Source organism: Lytechinus variegatus, chromosome 12 (genome assembly GCF_018143015.1).
Source record: "Lytechinus variegatus isolate NC3 chromosome 12, Lvar_3.0, whole genome shotgun sequence".
NCBI classification, from domain to species: Eukaryota; Metazoa; Echinodermata; class Echinoidea; order Temnopleuroida; family Toxopneustidae; genus Lytechinus; species Lytechinus variegatus.
The window spans coordinates 6994902-7011765 of record NC_054751.1 but is presented as its reverse complement, the minus strand read 5'-3'; the positions used below and the strand labels follow the sequence as shown (position 1 = coordinate 7011765).

General features: G+C 36.5%; 1 protein-coding gene across 1 annotated transcript in view; it reads right to left on the bottom strand.

Annotated features, from left to right (window-relative positions):
• Positions 1–16864, bottom strand: part of LOC121425285 — an 80845-nt gene that overhangs the window by 46893 nt on the left and 17088 nt on the right. The window contains exon 6 of the mRNA XM_041621311.1: positions 2968–3066. Within this exon, the coding sequence (XP_041477245.1) occupies positions 2968–3066 (99 nt within the window). The remainder of the gene's footprint in view (positions 1–2967; positions 3067–16864) is intronic.

Genomic DNA, 16864 nt, shown 5'->3' with positions numbered 1-16864 from the left:
TATTGACTTGCAGACCTGTGGTGAGAAAAGTAATTTCTACGCCCGGCGAAGGGGTCACTGCCGCTTGGACGGTGGACAGCATCGATCATCCGCGACAAAGAAAACGTGGAAAAGGGTGGTGTTTTCGAGGGTAGAACCGGAACGCGAATAGAGCATATTAAAAAAAAAACCCTATTGAGAAAAAAAGGCCCCTTAAATCACGATGGCCTACAACGAGAATAGGAAAGCTTAATGTAATTAGCCCCCGGGGGCCACTTACATTGACGAGTGGATACCATGCACGACCCCCCCCCAAAAAAAAAAAAAAAATACGTAAAAAGGACGTCTTTTTTCAAGATAGGGCACGTTACGTGCGTAACGTAATAACACTCTGAAAAATGAAGTGTATTTGAACTAGACAAATCAGCACTCCGAAGTGCAGTCACTATACACGCTTTTTAAGAGCTAAATTAGCACTTCATTTTTTAGAGTGAAGGGAGCAAAAACCCTAAAATAATGAAAAAGGTTATCTATTTTGCTAGGAAAGCTACGTGTTAAGGGTCAACATTGGGAGGGTATGAAAAAATAAAATACTTTATAAAGGATGTACTTTTTGCCCCAGTCAACACTACGTGTTTGGAGTCCGATTTGCACGAGGTGTGGGAAGTGGGGCCCAGGTCTGGGGCCGTACTAAACCAAATGATGTAAGTAAAGGTAAAACTGAATTAAAATATAGCTGTACTTCTTTAGGGGTTCAATTTAGGGAATACTTTTTATACCAAGGGTATCGTTTTGTTTCCAATACTTGTTAAGGGTAGGGTTTCACACGCCAATACTTGTTAAGGGGTGCCTTTTCAGAATACTTGTTTAGGGTGCTTTTCGAGACCCCATGGTCGCGCATGGTATCCACTCGTCAATGGAAATGCCCCCCCCCCCCCGTTACACCCACAAATGTAAAAATCGCCCACAAACGTAACAACGCCTACAAATGTAATAACACTTTACCTACAAATGTAATAACGCCCACAAATGTATTAACACTTTGCCCACAAATGTAATAACGCCCACAAATGTATTAACACTTTACCCACAAATGTAATAATTTCACCCACAAATGTAATAATTCAATTTACCCACAAATGTAATAATTTCACCCACAAATGTAATAATGACTTTACCCACAAATGTAATAAATTTGAAGGGATTTTTGGCGAATCCGTTCTAAACTAAAATCCTATAGTAATACGTTCATATAGCGCAAAAGTGCAAAGTCTTTTTCCAGACCCGGTTAATTACAAAATAATAAGTCCAAAGTCCTTTTCCCAGACCCGGTTGTTTCAAAAATTATAATATCAGTCCAAAGTCTTTTTTTCCAGACCCGGTTATTTCAAATATTATAATACAAGTCCAAAGTAAGATACTATAATGATATTCCCAAGGAATAAAATGAGAATCGAGCTTAGTCTTTTCTCGAAACCCAGTTAATTAAAACTGGTAGAATTAATGTATTTGTTGTTTTTACTTATAATGCGCGTATTGTGAATATAAGCGCTAAAAGTAAATCGAGAATCAAGCATAGCCTTTTCCCCAGACCTGGTTACTTAAAACTAAAAACTAAAACCCTATAGTATGTTTTTCATGTAGCACAAAAGTGCAAAGTCTTTTTTTTCCATAAGCAGTTAATTAAGAAATTATAATATAAGTCCAAAGTCTTTTTTCCAGACCTTTGTGGGTGCATCCCCCCCCCCCCCGGGAATTCGCCCCGAGTGCAGTTTTAAGTGAGATCGATTAGGAAATTGAAATACTGATTTATATTTGTGATAATACGAGAAGTGGGTTTTATCAAACGCAACTTCAGTTTGATTTTAATGTTTCACAACTCTTTGAACCATGGACTTTCCGGACATTCAACGTTATCATTTCTTTGATTAAACGAGACGAGATCAGCCGCCTAGTGATTTTGTGCATCGTATATAAGAGAACATACAGGTGTTTGACAATCTTATAGCGACATAAAGGCTTATCTGATTATTTGCAATGGCACAGCTTTCCTGGTTTTGGTTTTGTTGGCTGATGCCCTGTGTTCGAACATGCTTTTGAATCAGTTCGTGAGTCTAGATTTGGAGCAGCAAAATTGAGAATCAGACGATTTGTTAGCATACAATATGTAATTATTTGATCCGCACACTTTCGCATGCACATAATGACCTTAATAACATCAAGAGACGAGCGCTCTCTTCACGATATAAGCCAACATGGAATATTTGGAGAAAAATTGGAAAAATGGATTATAAATAAAAGACAATAACTCACAATATTGCCTCTATCTTAAAATATGCATACATTTTCCCAAATAAAAGACAAGGAACTAAGATCATCAAAGGTAAACCAGAACTGCACATCGAATTTCCATGATTTAAGTAATTTATCATCTTCTGCGCATAGAATTTGTGCAAAAGCAATGTTTAATCATGAACTGCTTTTTTCAACTCATGGCCTAATTGACGGCGTAACACCGTAGGATCAAAGTGGAAAAATATGAAGAGAATGTTATTCAGAGCACAATGATGGTCACACTTGTTAGTGAATTCATTAACTGATTGATGAGTGTCCATCTGTGATGGTTCCATGGTAAGACTAGGTTGCAGTCTACCAGTGTCAGAACACAAATAAAGGAAACATTACAAAGGAAACTCACTGGAGTGAGTGTATGATTGACAGCTTACGACATTTAACGGCCAGTCATATAAAAAGCACTCATGTATCATAAACATCAAGCTGTACCATGTCTACTTATCTGGATGAACTTACTACCAGTTTGCATCTGAAATGTCGCGGTCGTTCATTTTGTTACTCCGGATGACAACTATACCTACCACTAAGAACATTGATATGGAAATTGTTACACTTTTGTCATTGTAACTTAAATAGAAATGAAATGTAATAAAAAGTACACAAGAAACAGGAATGATTCTTTATTTGACTTACTGCATGCCGATTCATCTTCATAATGATCGCAATGGTGCACTCCATCACACAGAACATCTGATGACACGCTCATATTGCTCATTGGGCAATTAAACAATGCTGATAGGGAGGAGAAAGGAGAGGAGAAAAATCGTACAGCTGTATGAGCACAAAATTCAGACATTGTATTATAATAGAATTACTGGCATGGTTAAAAGAGAATATCACGATGAGTTTGGTCGTTTTGTAATATAAGATACCATTTAAATCAACAAAACATCACGCTGATAAATATGTGTGGTCCTAACGATGATAATTATATTTTTTTTATGAAATACTTCATAAGTTAGAAGAATTTGATTGCCAATCAGTTCTTTGGGGTGGGGATTTTAATCTGGTTTTGGATGTAAATAAAGGTAAACAAAGGTTTGCCGCCAAACCACACATTTGCAATTGTTAGATTCAATTGATATAATGGATGAATATAATTTGGTAGGTATTTGGCGCTTTCACAATGCTGATGTCCAGAAGTTTACTTGGCATTTAAGAAATGTATTCTGTCGCTTAGAGGTCTTAGTATCGCACAACTTGATTACACAAATTGATAATTGTGATATCTTACCTGGTTTCAAAACCGACCATTCGGCGATACTTTGTAATTTATATTTTCTAAATAAAACTAGGGGGAGAGGTTTTTGGAAATATAATACTTCATTATTGCAAGATGAAACATACACCATATTGGTTCGTGACTGTATAAGAAAACAAGAATATTTTTGGAATAACTTTAATCCTAATACGTTTTGGGATTTTCTCAAATGTCAAATTAGATCATTGACGACTGGCTAATCAGTAGAGAAAGCCAGGGAAGGTAGAGCTCGATAAAAAAATATAGCTAGACGCAAGTCCCTTGAGTCACTTACTCCCAGAATCAATCTGAATCGGTTGGAAATGAGATAATATCTTGTAAACAGGATTTTAAGATATTATGTCAGAGAAAGACAGCAGGTGCAATTAAGAGAAAGAGCTAATTTGATCGAAAATGGTGAAAGAAGTACACGTTATATAAATCTTGCAAAAAAAATCAACGAAAGAAAGTCATAACTAAATTACAAAATGATAATCCTAAAAAGGACCAAAATCATTTGATTTTAAATAGAGGCCTATCTCTATTTCAAACACAGACTATAAACTTCTTGCAAAATGATTAGCTTTGAGATTGCAAAAGGTGTTATGTAGTACTATCAATAATGACCAGACAGGATTTTTACATGGTCGGTATATTGGTGAAAATATTCGGTTAGCCTGAGATTTGATTGATTTACAAATGAACATGATATTCTAGGTTTTATGTTAATGGCCAACATAGAAAAGGCATTTGATTAATTAAAATTGTCTTTATTACTTCAAGCTTTGAGATATTTCAATTTCGGGGAAGATTTGATATCATGGACTAGAGTTATGTACAACGATATACATTCTTGTATTTTGAATAATTGTTTCTGTTTCTGTTTGTGGTAACTCCCGTAGGAACTCGGCAGGACAGCATTTTGCTGGTAAACGCCAAGCTGGTATAAAACCAATTACCTATGAAACATTTTACTCTAGGTTAATCAGTCATAGTCATGATAGTGGCTGACGTTATAGACGACAGATATCACTCTCGGGCCTTTTTATCAAAGTGGAGACAATGGCAGAGTTGGGATTCGAACTCACAACCTTACGATTATGAGTCCAATGCTCTAACCACTGGACCACACGACCCGTGTAATGGACATGCTTCAGAATTTTTTTCAAATTTCATGTGGAGCAAGGCAAGGCTGCGCTTGAGTCCCTTTCTTTATATCATTTGTAATGAAATTATGTGTTAATGGATAAGGGGGGAGGAAACAGTGATATTAAAGATATAACAGTGAATGGAATAGAAATTAAGCTGAAATCTTATGCAGATGACACAACATTTTATATAAATGACGTCAAGTCTCAAAAAATCATTGTGTATATCTTGGATGAATTTAATATTTTTAGGGCTTTGCATTCATCGAAATAAATCTGAAATTGTTATTATAAAGCACATCCTCCAGACATATCCTTTTCCAGATTAAGATTTTCTAATGGCCCATTCAGGAGTATATTTTTCACCTGACATGAATGAAATATTTGAATTAAATTTTATTCCAAAGCTTAAGGAAATAAAATGTGTTTTAAGAGTATGGAAAATGAGAAATTTAACTCCAATAGGGACTACGCTACTTGAAGTCACTCGGCCTTTCTCAAATTATATTTCTTTTGTCTGTATTACCAAAACCTCCAGAAGATTTTTTGAAAGAATTAGAACATTTAATTTACTCCTTAATTTGGAAGAAAAACCGGAGAAAATCAGTTGTCCCACTCTTATTGGAGACTGAAGTCGGGGTTGATTGAAAATGTTACATTTACATGCACCTTATGTAATTTCTGGCTTGAAAATTGCATGGGTTAAACAAACGTTATATGAGCACAGAAAATAAAGGAAAATGGAAATGTTTTTTTTTCGAACACAAAATGGTCACCTTTGGATAATTGTTTTGGACATGTAATTCAAAATAAGATGATCCCAAAATATTACAAATAAAAAATCAATTCATTCGAAAAATTTTAAATTGCTCGGAGTCGTTTAACATTCTTTCCTTAAACAAGGTGGATTTGTGCGCAATATAAATACCCTATATTATTCTTATTATTATTGCTTGGTACTACTCGTTGATAACTCTACGTGACTCGTACTGCGCTCTGGTTAATCTTTATAGTCCGGGTTATAACTGAGCAAGGTGCCACTTGGAGAAGGAGAAATTTTCATATAGTGCCTCTAGACCAGTTTTCTACGCTGAATATTGAATATATGAGGTAAATAGGCTGTATCCTGAAAATTAACCTGTGAGGGCACTTTTTTCAAAATGGCCGCCAGATTTTCATAAAATTTGAATATTCGTCCATAGATTTTGACACAAGCATCCAATTGCCATGAAATTAGTGTCATATGAAAGCCAATTAAATTTCCTACGATTTGATACTATTTATGGGGGATAAGTAGGTCATTTGGCTGAGATTTTAAGTAGAAAACTCAATTTTTTGTAATTTTTTCCCAAAAATTGAAAATATTGCAAATACATAAATTTACATAATTCTAAGAAAAATAAATCAATTACCTTGAAATGTTCCAGAAAACTTTACTGATATACTATTATCACGTGTATGAAATTCCAGGTCTGTATCATTTTGTTTAGCGAATTTATAAGGTGTCAAACTTGAATTCTTCAATATCAGAAATGTTGCTTTTGTATGCATTTCCATAGACTAATACGTGTATTACATGTATAATACATGGATGTATAATGTTTACCGGTAAGTTAAAAATTAAATGCAATTATCTCCGCTTTTAAACCACTTGTAGAGTTAAGAGTAGGCTTTTCTTTATCAGCTACATAAAAAAATGTTGGCACAGCACATCAAGGCCTGACCCTCTCATGGGGATGGGGGTTTCGAAGTCACCCCCCCCCCCCCGCCCTTTGTTATATCATGTTATTGTACATGTTGTATATTGCCTATTTGTTAGAAAAATAACTGTTTTTGGAGCACTCATGGAGGCAAAAACAGGCATTTCTGTTATAAAGTACAGCCACTTTGATCTCTTTGAAACCACTTGGAGGGGAAAGAGTAGGCTTTGTTCTACCTGCTAAATCTAAAGAAGTGGTACATCGAAGCCTACCCCTCTCGGGGGGGGGGGGGAGCTTTTGCTTAATATTGCCAATTTATTTGAAAATTCACAATTTTTTTACCCAACATTGAGGCCAAAAAGCGTTTATTAAAAGATAATTTATTTCTCTTTACAATGATACAATGCTTGTTATGATCATGCCATCACGAAAAGAAAAGGATTCAAAGTGTTGGATGAAATCTGAATTGGAAAGCTTCAAATTGAGCAGAAATAGTCATGAGGGGTCAATACAGAACATTATTCTTTTGTCTGTGTCAATAGAGATGAAAATCCAAAGCCCCTGCTTCTTCATTTTTTATTGTTTTGTTGTGGTTTATGTAGTGATTTTTTGTTATGTGTTTCCTTGTGCAGAGGTTTGTTTGATTCCATGTTAATGTTGATGTTAAGGTGCATGAAAACAATTAAAAGAAACCGCTGAGAAACACACTCATCACCACGGAAAAAAAGAACAGTGACTTTCAATATTGTGTCATTTTGCAACTTTCGAATTTGACCTTGATCATGTGACCTATGAGACTTGTCAGTTATACCTGATTACCCATATATCTAAATTTTTGAAACTGTTTCTAAATTTTGAAAGTTGTGACAGCAATCTGATAATAATCTCCAAAATGGCGAAATTTCATTGACCTTAAATGACCCTTGATTTTGGTCATGTGACCTGACACTCGCAGGAGATGTTCAGTGATACCTGATCACTCTTATGTCCAAGTTTATATGAATCAGATTCATAAACTTTCAAAGTTATAATGGCATTCAACAAATACCCCAATTGGCCAAAGCCCATTGACCTTAAATGACCTTTGACCTTGGTCATGTGACTTGAAACTCAAGCAGGATGCTCAGTAATACTTTAATAACCTTATGTCCAAGTTTCATGAACTGAGTTCATATTTCTAAGTTATGATGACATTTCAAAAGCTCAACCGGTTACACTTCGTAATTCCGAAGGTTCTTTATTCCGAAGGTTCGTATTTCCGAAACACGTAAATTGCCTATACCTCGATGTTCGTTAATCTGAAAACGAAAAAGGGTTCGTTAATCCGAACATTTGTGGCGTTATTCCGAAGGTTCGATAATCCGAAAACGAAATAAGTTTCGTTGTTCCGAAGGTTCGATAATCCGAAAACGAAATGAGGTTCGTTGTTCCGAAGGGCGGCCGAACGAATTTTCGTTTGGGGGGTAAAGCCAAAAAATGAAACTCATACGTCAAAATAGACACTTTGGTGATATTTCCCCCTTAAGATTATCATCTGCTTGAAGTCATTGTGTGTTTGATAGTGATTAAGTAGAGAAAAACCTTTTTTGAAGTGATTTCTTATTATGGCAAAACGTATATTTAGGCTTTATTTTTCGGGAGAGAGTGTAATGAGCGAGCGGCTTGGTAAAACGAATTCAAAGGTGAAGTTGTAAAACGTTTTTGGGGGTCAATTATTCTTAAAATGGCATAATTGCGGGGTGTTGCGAGCGTGATCACAAGCTAAAACTTTAGGGTATTTCAATAAAAAATGGAAATAAGTTTTTAAAAATCCGAGCAGATTTCTGCTGCATTAAAAAGATGTGCATCTAACTAAAAAAATTAACACGAGCGCAAAACGCAGCTTAAACATACTGACCAGAAAACGAACCTGTTAAAGAAAGCATTTAGTGACCTCTTTCGGATGCATATGTCACCAATCGAATGAGAGTGCGAAGCGCAAGCTGAAAATTTGCAATATTCCAGCCTGAAAAAACTTAACTTGTATACTTTAAAAAGAGTATTTTATTTCGAAAAACACGAAAAACGGCATATTTATTTTTGAAAAAGGAACTTTCCCATTTTGGAAAATATTCATTTCCCTGCTTTTTATTTCATTTTTGGGGTGCAAGTGCCCCCTGCCTCCCCCCCCCCGGCGGATCCAACTTTCGTTAAATGGGGGGGGTATTTTTTTCAGTCACATTTTCCTCGATCGGCAGCTTAAAGTTCATTTTTTGATTGTTTCTTTGAAAGGGTAGTCCTAACAGTCAATAATTAGCTTTATACTTATAAAATAAAGTAAATATGTAATAACATAAATAATGCGAGCGCGAGCTATATATATTTTTTTTAATATGATGGGCAATATGTTTGTGATCCTCAAAACGAAATGCCTATGTTACTAAATTTAGATAATAACTGCGAGCAAGATCGCAAACAGAAATTTTAAATATATAAGCTCTGGCCTGATCTAAAGGGGACATTTAAAGAACTTTTTGCAGTTAGCCATGAAGACGATGCGTGTTTCAACCAGTGTCGGCGGAATATATTTTCCTTGGGGGGGGCAAAGCCAAAAAAGGGGCCAATAGGGGCAATTTGGTGCAAACGTATATTTTCACCATGAGATTATTATCTGTGTAAAGAGGTTGTGTGTAATAGTAATTGAATTGAGCAAAAAAAATAAGTGATCACTGATTGATAAATTATATATTTACGTTTCATTTCTGCGAGCGTAGCGAGCAAGCGGTTTGGGGGAAGAAATCAAATCTGAAGATGTAAAATTCGCCTTTTTGGTCAATTACTGTTAAAAGGGCATCCTTGTGAGATGTTGCGAGCGAATCACGTGCTCAAACTTTTGGAAATTTCATGTAGGCCTAGAATGATAATAATGATATAGATATTATTTACCCAGGGAAGCCACTTCAGTTTTGAAAACTGTTCTCCCAGCTATTATTTTTTTTACAAGAATGCTTAAAATGTCCAGTTTTCAGGTTGGAAAATCGGAAAATTTTAGCTCACGTTTCTTGCTCGCATCAGGTATTGTTTATTGAGGAACTCATTCTATCCGTGGTTACAAAAAAATATAAAATGTCCAGTTTTCAGGTGGAATATCACAAATTTTAAGCTTGCGGTTCGCGCTCTCATTATTTAGTTCGTGAGATATATATTCTATTAGGTAAAAAGTTTCATGCAACGGGCCCCAGGTCAGTATATAAACAAATTACAGCTCGCCCTCGAGTTAATTCTTTAGAAAGATACACATCTTTCTCACGATTAAAAAAAAAACTGCTCAGAATGTTTAAGTTCGCGTCTTGTTACATGAAATGTCTACTAGTTTGAGCTTGCGATTCGCGCTTTCAACATCTCACATGGATCATTATTATAGCATTATTTTTATTTTTATTACCAGCAGAAGCTGTTATTAAAAATGACATCCCCTCCAATACAAATCCTATTATCTAGAGGTTAATCGCACGCGACCAACACACTTGATCCCCTCCATCTTTGGTTAGGCAGCAATTCTCAGATAAAATCGACATTAGCCTATGCTTGATCAGGTCGCCTATTCTTAATGAAATACATGCTTTTGGCCACAACACATGCATGTATCATCGATCGTCATTGCATAATATCGTGTAATCTTGTAATGACAACACCGTTTTTGTTACCAAAATGAATAATTTTTCATTTTCGGAAATACGAACCTTATTTAATTTTCGGATTAACGAACCTTATTTCGTTTTCGGATAAACGAACCTTCGGAATTACGAACCTTATTTAATTTTCGGATTAACGAACCTTATTTCGTTTTCGGATTAACGAACCTTATTTCGTTTTCGGATTGACCAACCTTCGGAATTACGAACCTCATTTTGTTTTCGGATTAACGAACCTTCAGAATTACGAACCTTATTTCGTTTTCGGATTAACGAACCTTCGGAATTACGAACCTTATTTCGTTTTCGGATTGACGAACCTTCGGAATTACGAACCTTATTTCGTTTTCGGATTGACGAACCTTCGGAATTACGAACCTTCGGAATTACGAACCTTCGGAAATACGAACCTTCGGAATAACCGAACCTTCGGAATTACCAAGCTTCGGAATAACGAATGTATGCGATTTCAAGGCACTGCACCTCTGTGTGAACCATAATCATATCATGTAGGGTATCATTCTAAAGAAAATTAAGTGATCTATTCATTGATATTAATAACAATTGAAATTTACTAAAACCAAGGAGGGATTTTTGATCAAAGTCAGATTTCCAAACTTTTTTGTGGAGTTTATTTTAACGTGAGAGCACATTTTAACTGACCCACGCAATGTACACGTACTTATAAAAAGGCTATAGTTATTGCCACTGCATTATTACAACTTTCAACAAATAAGGAGAGCAATATGCTTCGATCCAAAAGATCCAAGAGTTGTGGCCATTCAGGTAGGGAAACAGCGAAAGAAGATGTCATTCAAACAAGGGTAGAAGTAGAAGAAGTGCAGGAAGAGACAATTGAACCGAAAGACAATACACCAGACAGTGGACTGTACTGTTTCCAAAAGAAGAGGAGGTCAATGACGAGCAGAGCCAAGTTAAAAGAACTAGACATCAAACTAGACAAGGTCCAAGTGGAGCGCCTGTGACAGTCTCACCTGCATCACGCTATCCAATATAGCAGAGGTGCTGACTTTGAAAACTACTATAAAATAATTATTTAAAAAAAATCATAAAATGATACAATACTACGTTCATTGACAAAAAACATGACATTTGACCTTGATCATGCGACCAAAGATTTGTCCGTGATACTTGATTACCCCTATATATCCACATTTTATAAACTATATCTAAACTTTGAAAGTTATGACAGCAGTATAGTATTGATCTCCAAAATGGCCAAACTTCAATAACCATACATGTAAATGACGTTTGACTTTGGTCATGTGACCTGAAACTGGCACAGGATGTTCAGTGACACTTTATTACTCTTATATCCAATTTGATAAATCATATCCATAAGGTTTCAAAGTTATGATGGTAATTCAACAAATTCCCCCAACATGGTTAAGATTTTGATCTCCCAACATGGTCTAAGTTCATTGACCATAAATGACCTCTGACCTTGATCTTGTGACCTGAAACGTAAGAAGGATGTTTAGTAATGCTTGATAGTCCTTACGGCTAAGTTTCATGAACTAGGTCCAGAAGCCTTCTAAGTTATGATGCCATTTTAAAACGTAACCTTCGGTTAAGATTTGGTGTTGATGCCGACGCCGCCGGCATCCACCTCTGAGTGCCAAAAATGTGCATATCCCGCCCCTTGGTCGTATGAAACTTATCACTCGTAACAAAATCTTGATAACTCGTTCATAGCTCGCTTTAAGTCGTATAAAAGTCACCGCAACTCATACTAAGCTCAGCCTGACCCGTTTCGCGCTCGGTTTACTCGTACAGCGAGCGTATTGAACTCGATGTTGAGTCTTTTGTCACTGAAGCAAATTCCAGGGAAAAAATGTAAATTTCACGCGAGCTTGTGCGAGCTAAGGCGAGTTAGAGCTCGCACAGCTCGCGTATGACTCGCAACTTCAACTCGCCAAAGTGGAAACCTTGCTTTACGACCAGACTGGTCTGCGACTGGCTCACGACTGAGTGAGGGGAGATGAGTCGCAAGGCGGTTATAAACCTCGACACCGCACACCTTGCGATCCGACCGGATCCGACTACCACGCTGTCTGCGACTCATGCATGTGCTTTTTGTTTTTTTTGCCATAGCAACTGAGAAAATGCACTTACTACTGCGTATGCACGTTGTTTATCATATACGCGTCGTGCAACTTTGCTGTCTGATTGGCTGCAGGTTGGATTGAGCTTGCGATTCAGTCATAAGGATTCGACATGTCGAATCCTTACGATTTTCCTTGCGACTTGTCTCTGACCGGTCTGCGACTATCAAGTTGACAAGAGCTGTGACGTCACATCTCCCCTCACTCAGTCGCAAGCCAGTCGCCGACCAGTCGGGTCGTAAGGTTTGCGGTGGCCTTTAGAGTATGGAAGCAGGAGACCGTCAAAAACACGGATATACGTCGTGTCGTAATTCAATTTACTACAGGACCTAAATAATTACGTCGTGTAGTAAATAATTACTACACGACGTAATTCCGAATTACTGCTCAACGATTTAACGTCATGACGTTAAATGAATTAGTGTAGTGACGTTAAATCAACCAATGAGACCGTTCGTTATATGAGCGCAATGCGAAGAGCTGAGACTACAGAGTATTGTACAGGTACGTACCGGCTAAGTTAGTTGGATGTTCGACATTTGATATTCAAACTGTGAAGTTGGTTTGATATTCAGGTTCGATATTCAAACGCCTTAGTTGGATGTTCGACAAATGTCGAACATCCAACTAACTTCCTGCCGGTACGTTCCTGTACAATACTCTGTAGTCTCAGCTCTTCGCATTGCGCTCATATAACGAACGGTCTCATTGGTTGATTTAACGTCACTACACTAATTCATTTAACGTCATGACGTTAAATCGTTGAGCAGTAATTCGGAATTACGTCGTGTAGTAATTATTTACTACACGACGTAATTATTTAGGTAGTGTAGTAATTGGAATTACTACACTACGTAATTATTTGCGTAGTGTAGTAATTCGAATTACTACACGACCTTAATTATTTGATGTAGCGACACTAATTCATTTAACGTCATGACATTAAATCGTTGGGCAGTAATTCGGAATTGCGTCGTGTAGTAATTCGAATTACTACACTACGTAATTATTTACGTCGTGTAGTAATTCGAATTGCTACACTACGTAATTATTTACGTCGTGTAGTAAATTGAATTACGACACGACGTATATCCGTGTTTTTGACGGTCTCCTGCTTCCATATTAGAGCTCGCGCAGCTCGCGTACGACTCGCAACTCCAACTTGCCAAAGTTGAAACCTTGCTTGGCTCTGTGTGAACGATGCATTATGGAATGACCCATTGATCAAGGTAGATAGGAAAGTTATAAATCAAGGACTTTGGCTTAAAAATAGGATCATCCGTATTAAACATTTAATGGATGAACAAGACAATTTTCTCTCACATACAACTTTTATACAAAAAAAATACTCGTAATTTTCTTGAATATTTATTGATTTCTGCAATATATGCCCAATGAATGAAAAAACTTCCGTCAACATCTTGTTGAGAGTAGAATAACTAAAGATTTGTTGTATAATTTAAATAACGTTTTTAAGGTATGCAAGTTTATCCATAGAATTTCTGTTGATAATATCTTAAAGTCCCCGACTTCGCAAACAAAATGGCCATCCATTTTAATTGAACCAGTAAATAATTTGAATAGATTGTATATGATTCCCTTTAAATGCCTTTTTTCAACAAAACTCCACTACTCTCAATATAAACTTTTCAATGGCATAATTGGGGTGAACAAACATCAAACATTTTAGCTCGCGCTCTGCTCCCCCACGACTGTTTAGATTTCCATCTGATAAAACTGCTTAGAATGTCTAGTGTCCAGTTAGGAATATCAAAATTTTTAGCTCGCACTTCGCGCTCGCATAATTTATGAAGGAAGATACCCATCCTATTCATAGTTAAGTATTCGTTTTCGGATTGACGAATTTTAGTGTAAATTGTTAGTCACGTGCAATTGAAAGGGAAGACTATTTGGGGGTGGGGCTTGTCAAATTTTTGTAAACAAAATATCCCCCTTGAAAATCCTGGATCTTCCCCTGGGTTGGATATAGATGAGTGCTGTTCGTCGGACGTCAGTAGTCGGTAGATATCTGTCTGGTAAAGGCCTAGCTATACCCCTGCTTACACATTCCTCTGGTTATTACCGTCCCCCCCCCCCCTTCTAACCTATGTACCTGATCCCTCCGTCCGCCTATCTATCTTTTCCAATTTCAATTCCCTCAACCTTCTGACGATCCTGCCAGTAAGTGAGTGATTTTCCCCATATCTAGTGATATATCATGTTACTGTCGCATATATTTTCACGTTCATATCTATTTTTTATGAGTGAATGGATGCATTTCTTTTTGTTTTAACTATGTTTATGAAAATAAAACAAATGGAAATCAATACATGAATACAACTGATTTCAATGTCAAATACCTCTTTTATAACGTCTCCAATGAGCAGAAATGGGAACATAATGTAAACACCTTCAAAGTGGAATAAAAGAAGTATTTTAATATAAACATTGCAATAACAACTTGATTAGAAATATATCGATCACGATCCAATACATTTGATTTCTGGAATGATATACAAAAAAAATAATAATTTCGACAATAAAGTGCAATCGCCCGATAGCAAATATCAGTAGTATCAAGATCCCGACTGTTTTATTAGGCATCCCCTGGGTAACCTTTCCCACCTTCAGTGCCACTTCCAGACCTACACATCCAAACGTGTATGGGGGGGGGGGCTACAAAATGCAGGGCAACGAGGACTACGAGGTGCCCAAATATCATCGTGTATTGGTAATTTGATGTACAATTTCTGCAATTTCATATCATGTAAAAGGCTAAATAAAAATTGAAAACAAATGTTCGCTCGCTTCACTCGCTCGAAAATTAAAAAGTTGATATTTGGGTAATGATTATCAGCCCCTCTTGAAATATTGTGCCTATGCGTCCATGCCTACTACCCCCCCCTTGCTCATTTTTGTCGCTTGCCCCCCCCCCCCCTGACGAAATATGCCAGGTACACCACTGAATAGTACGCATGTACAGATGTTGTAAACATGCTCGCTTCATGATTTTTCTGTAAATTGAATAACTTTCGTGTTTGATATGGATTAAAATCTTTATATGACAGAAAAAAATCATGAATATTCATAATTATCAGAGGTGCGATTTCGAGCATAACTATGCGTTTGCGATGTTTTGGAATCGGCAGTAAATTGATACGTGAGAGGAACCCGATACTGGCTCTAAATCCCTAAATCACAAATTTTTTTAAACGAGCCGGAGGATGGATGTGGAACGAAATTAGAATTAAAAGTAGGAAGATAAGTTTTGTTCTCTTTTTAAAATCGTGTTGATGCATGAGTTCTATATCCCCCCATAAAATTCTACCTTTGTCACTCGAAGTATCAAAGCGAGTACACCACCTTGATGTTTGCGTAGGTCAAGAGTGTAGATGGAGCCTACACGAACATAGGTAATGCGGGACAAGAGGTAAATGACGGAATGACAGCAACTAAAATCTGAAGAAACTTGGTTTCCAAACTTCCCGGCAGTATTGTGTCCAGAACAAGTTGAGAAAGGCCCACCACAGTCTAGTCCAGATGAATCACTCAAAACTCACATATATAACAAGACTGGATTAAGCCAAAAACAGGGATCGCCAACAGATCGTCTTGCATAAGTCTTCGGTCGCATTCGCATGATCAAGGTCAAATTTCATTTAGGGTCAATTACCAATACTATCCCATAATTAGTAACCATCTGGAATAAAATTATAGGAAATAGTTTTTTGACTGATTTGAGTAGGTATGGGTGTCAACATTTACCAAAAAAAGTTAGGAGGAATACAGGTTGGGGAAAGTGGGTTTTTTTTTCAAGGTCAAAGGTCATTGACCTTTTTTTAATATACTGTATCATGTTATCTCCCATTTAAAATATTACAGGTTGGTGATCAGGGTGTCAAAATGCACAAATTCTAACAGGAAGATCAAATCAAATCAAGTACCTACAATGCTCATTCATCCATGAAATTCAAGGTCAAAGCCTTTCAAAGGTCAATGACCTATTTTACATTATATACCGTATACGGTATAATGGTATCTCTGAGATAAAAAAGGCGCAGGTTGGTGATCTCGGTGTCAAAATGCAGAGGTTCTTACAGGAAGATCATATAAAATAAAATTAAGTACCCAGAATGCACATTAAACAATAACATTCACGGTCAAAGCCTTTCAAAGGTCTATGAACTTTTTTACATTATGTATCATACTGTATAATAGTATCTCTGAGATGAAACGCTGCATGTTGGTGATTTTGGTGTCAAAAAGCAATTTTTGCAAGAAGATAAAAAGGCACAAAATAATCGTAAAAAATAATCCTTCACATTTGATATCCAATGTCAAAGGTCAAAAGTTAATAAATATTGATATATCCATGCATGATTCCCCGAATAAAAATAATCCATTATATTCACATTTTATTTGTTAACAATAGAAAGATAGCTATTTGTAATGAAAACTTGAATATTTAATAATTTCACTATGAAATAAGGATAAATAATGGCTATGAAAAATATATTTAGGGGGTAGAGGTCAATCAACTATGTCAATAACGTCAGGGAATTCAAGCAAATACATGTAGGTCGATAACTTTTTTATGAACTAGACCAATAAACTTACAGACATATGATGGTTATTCAACAAA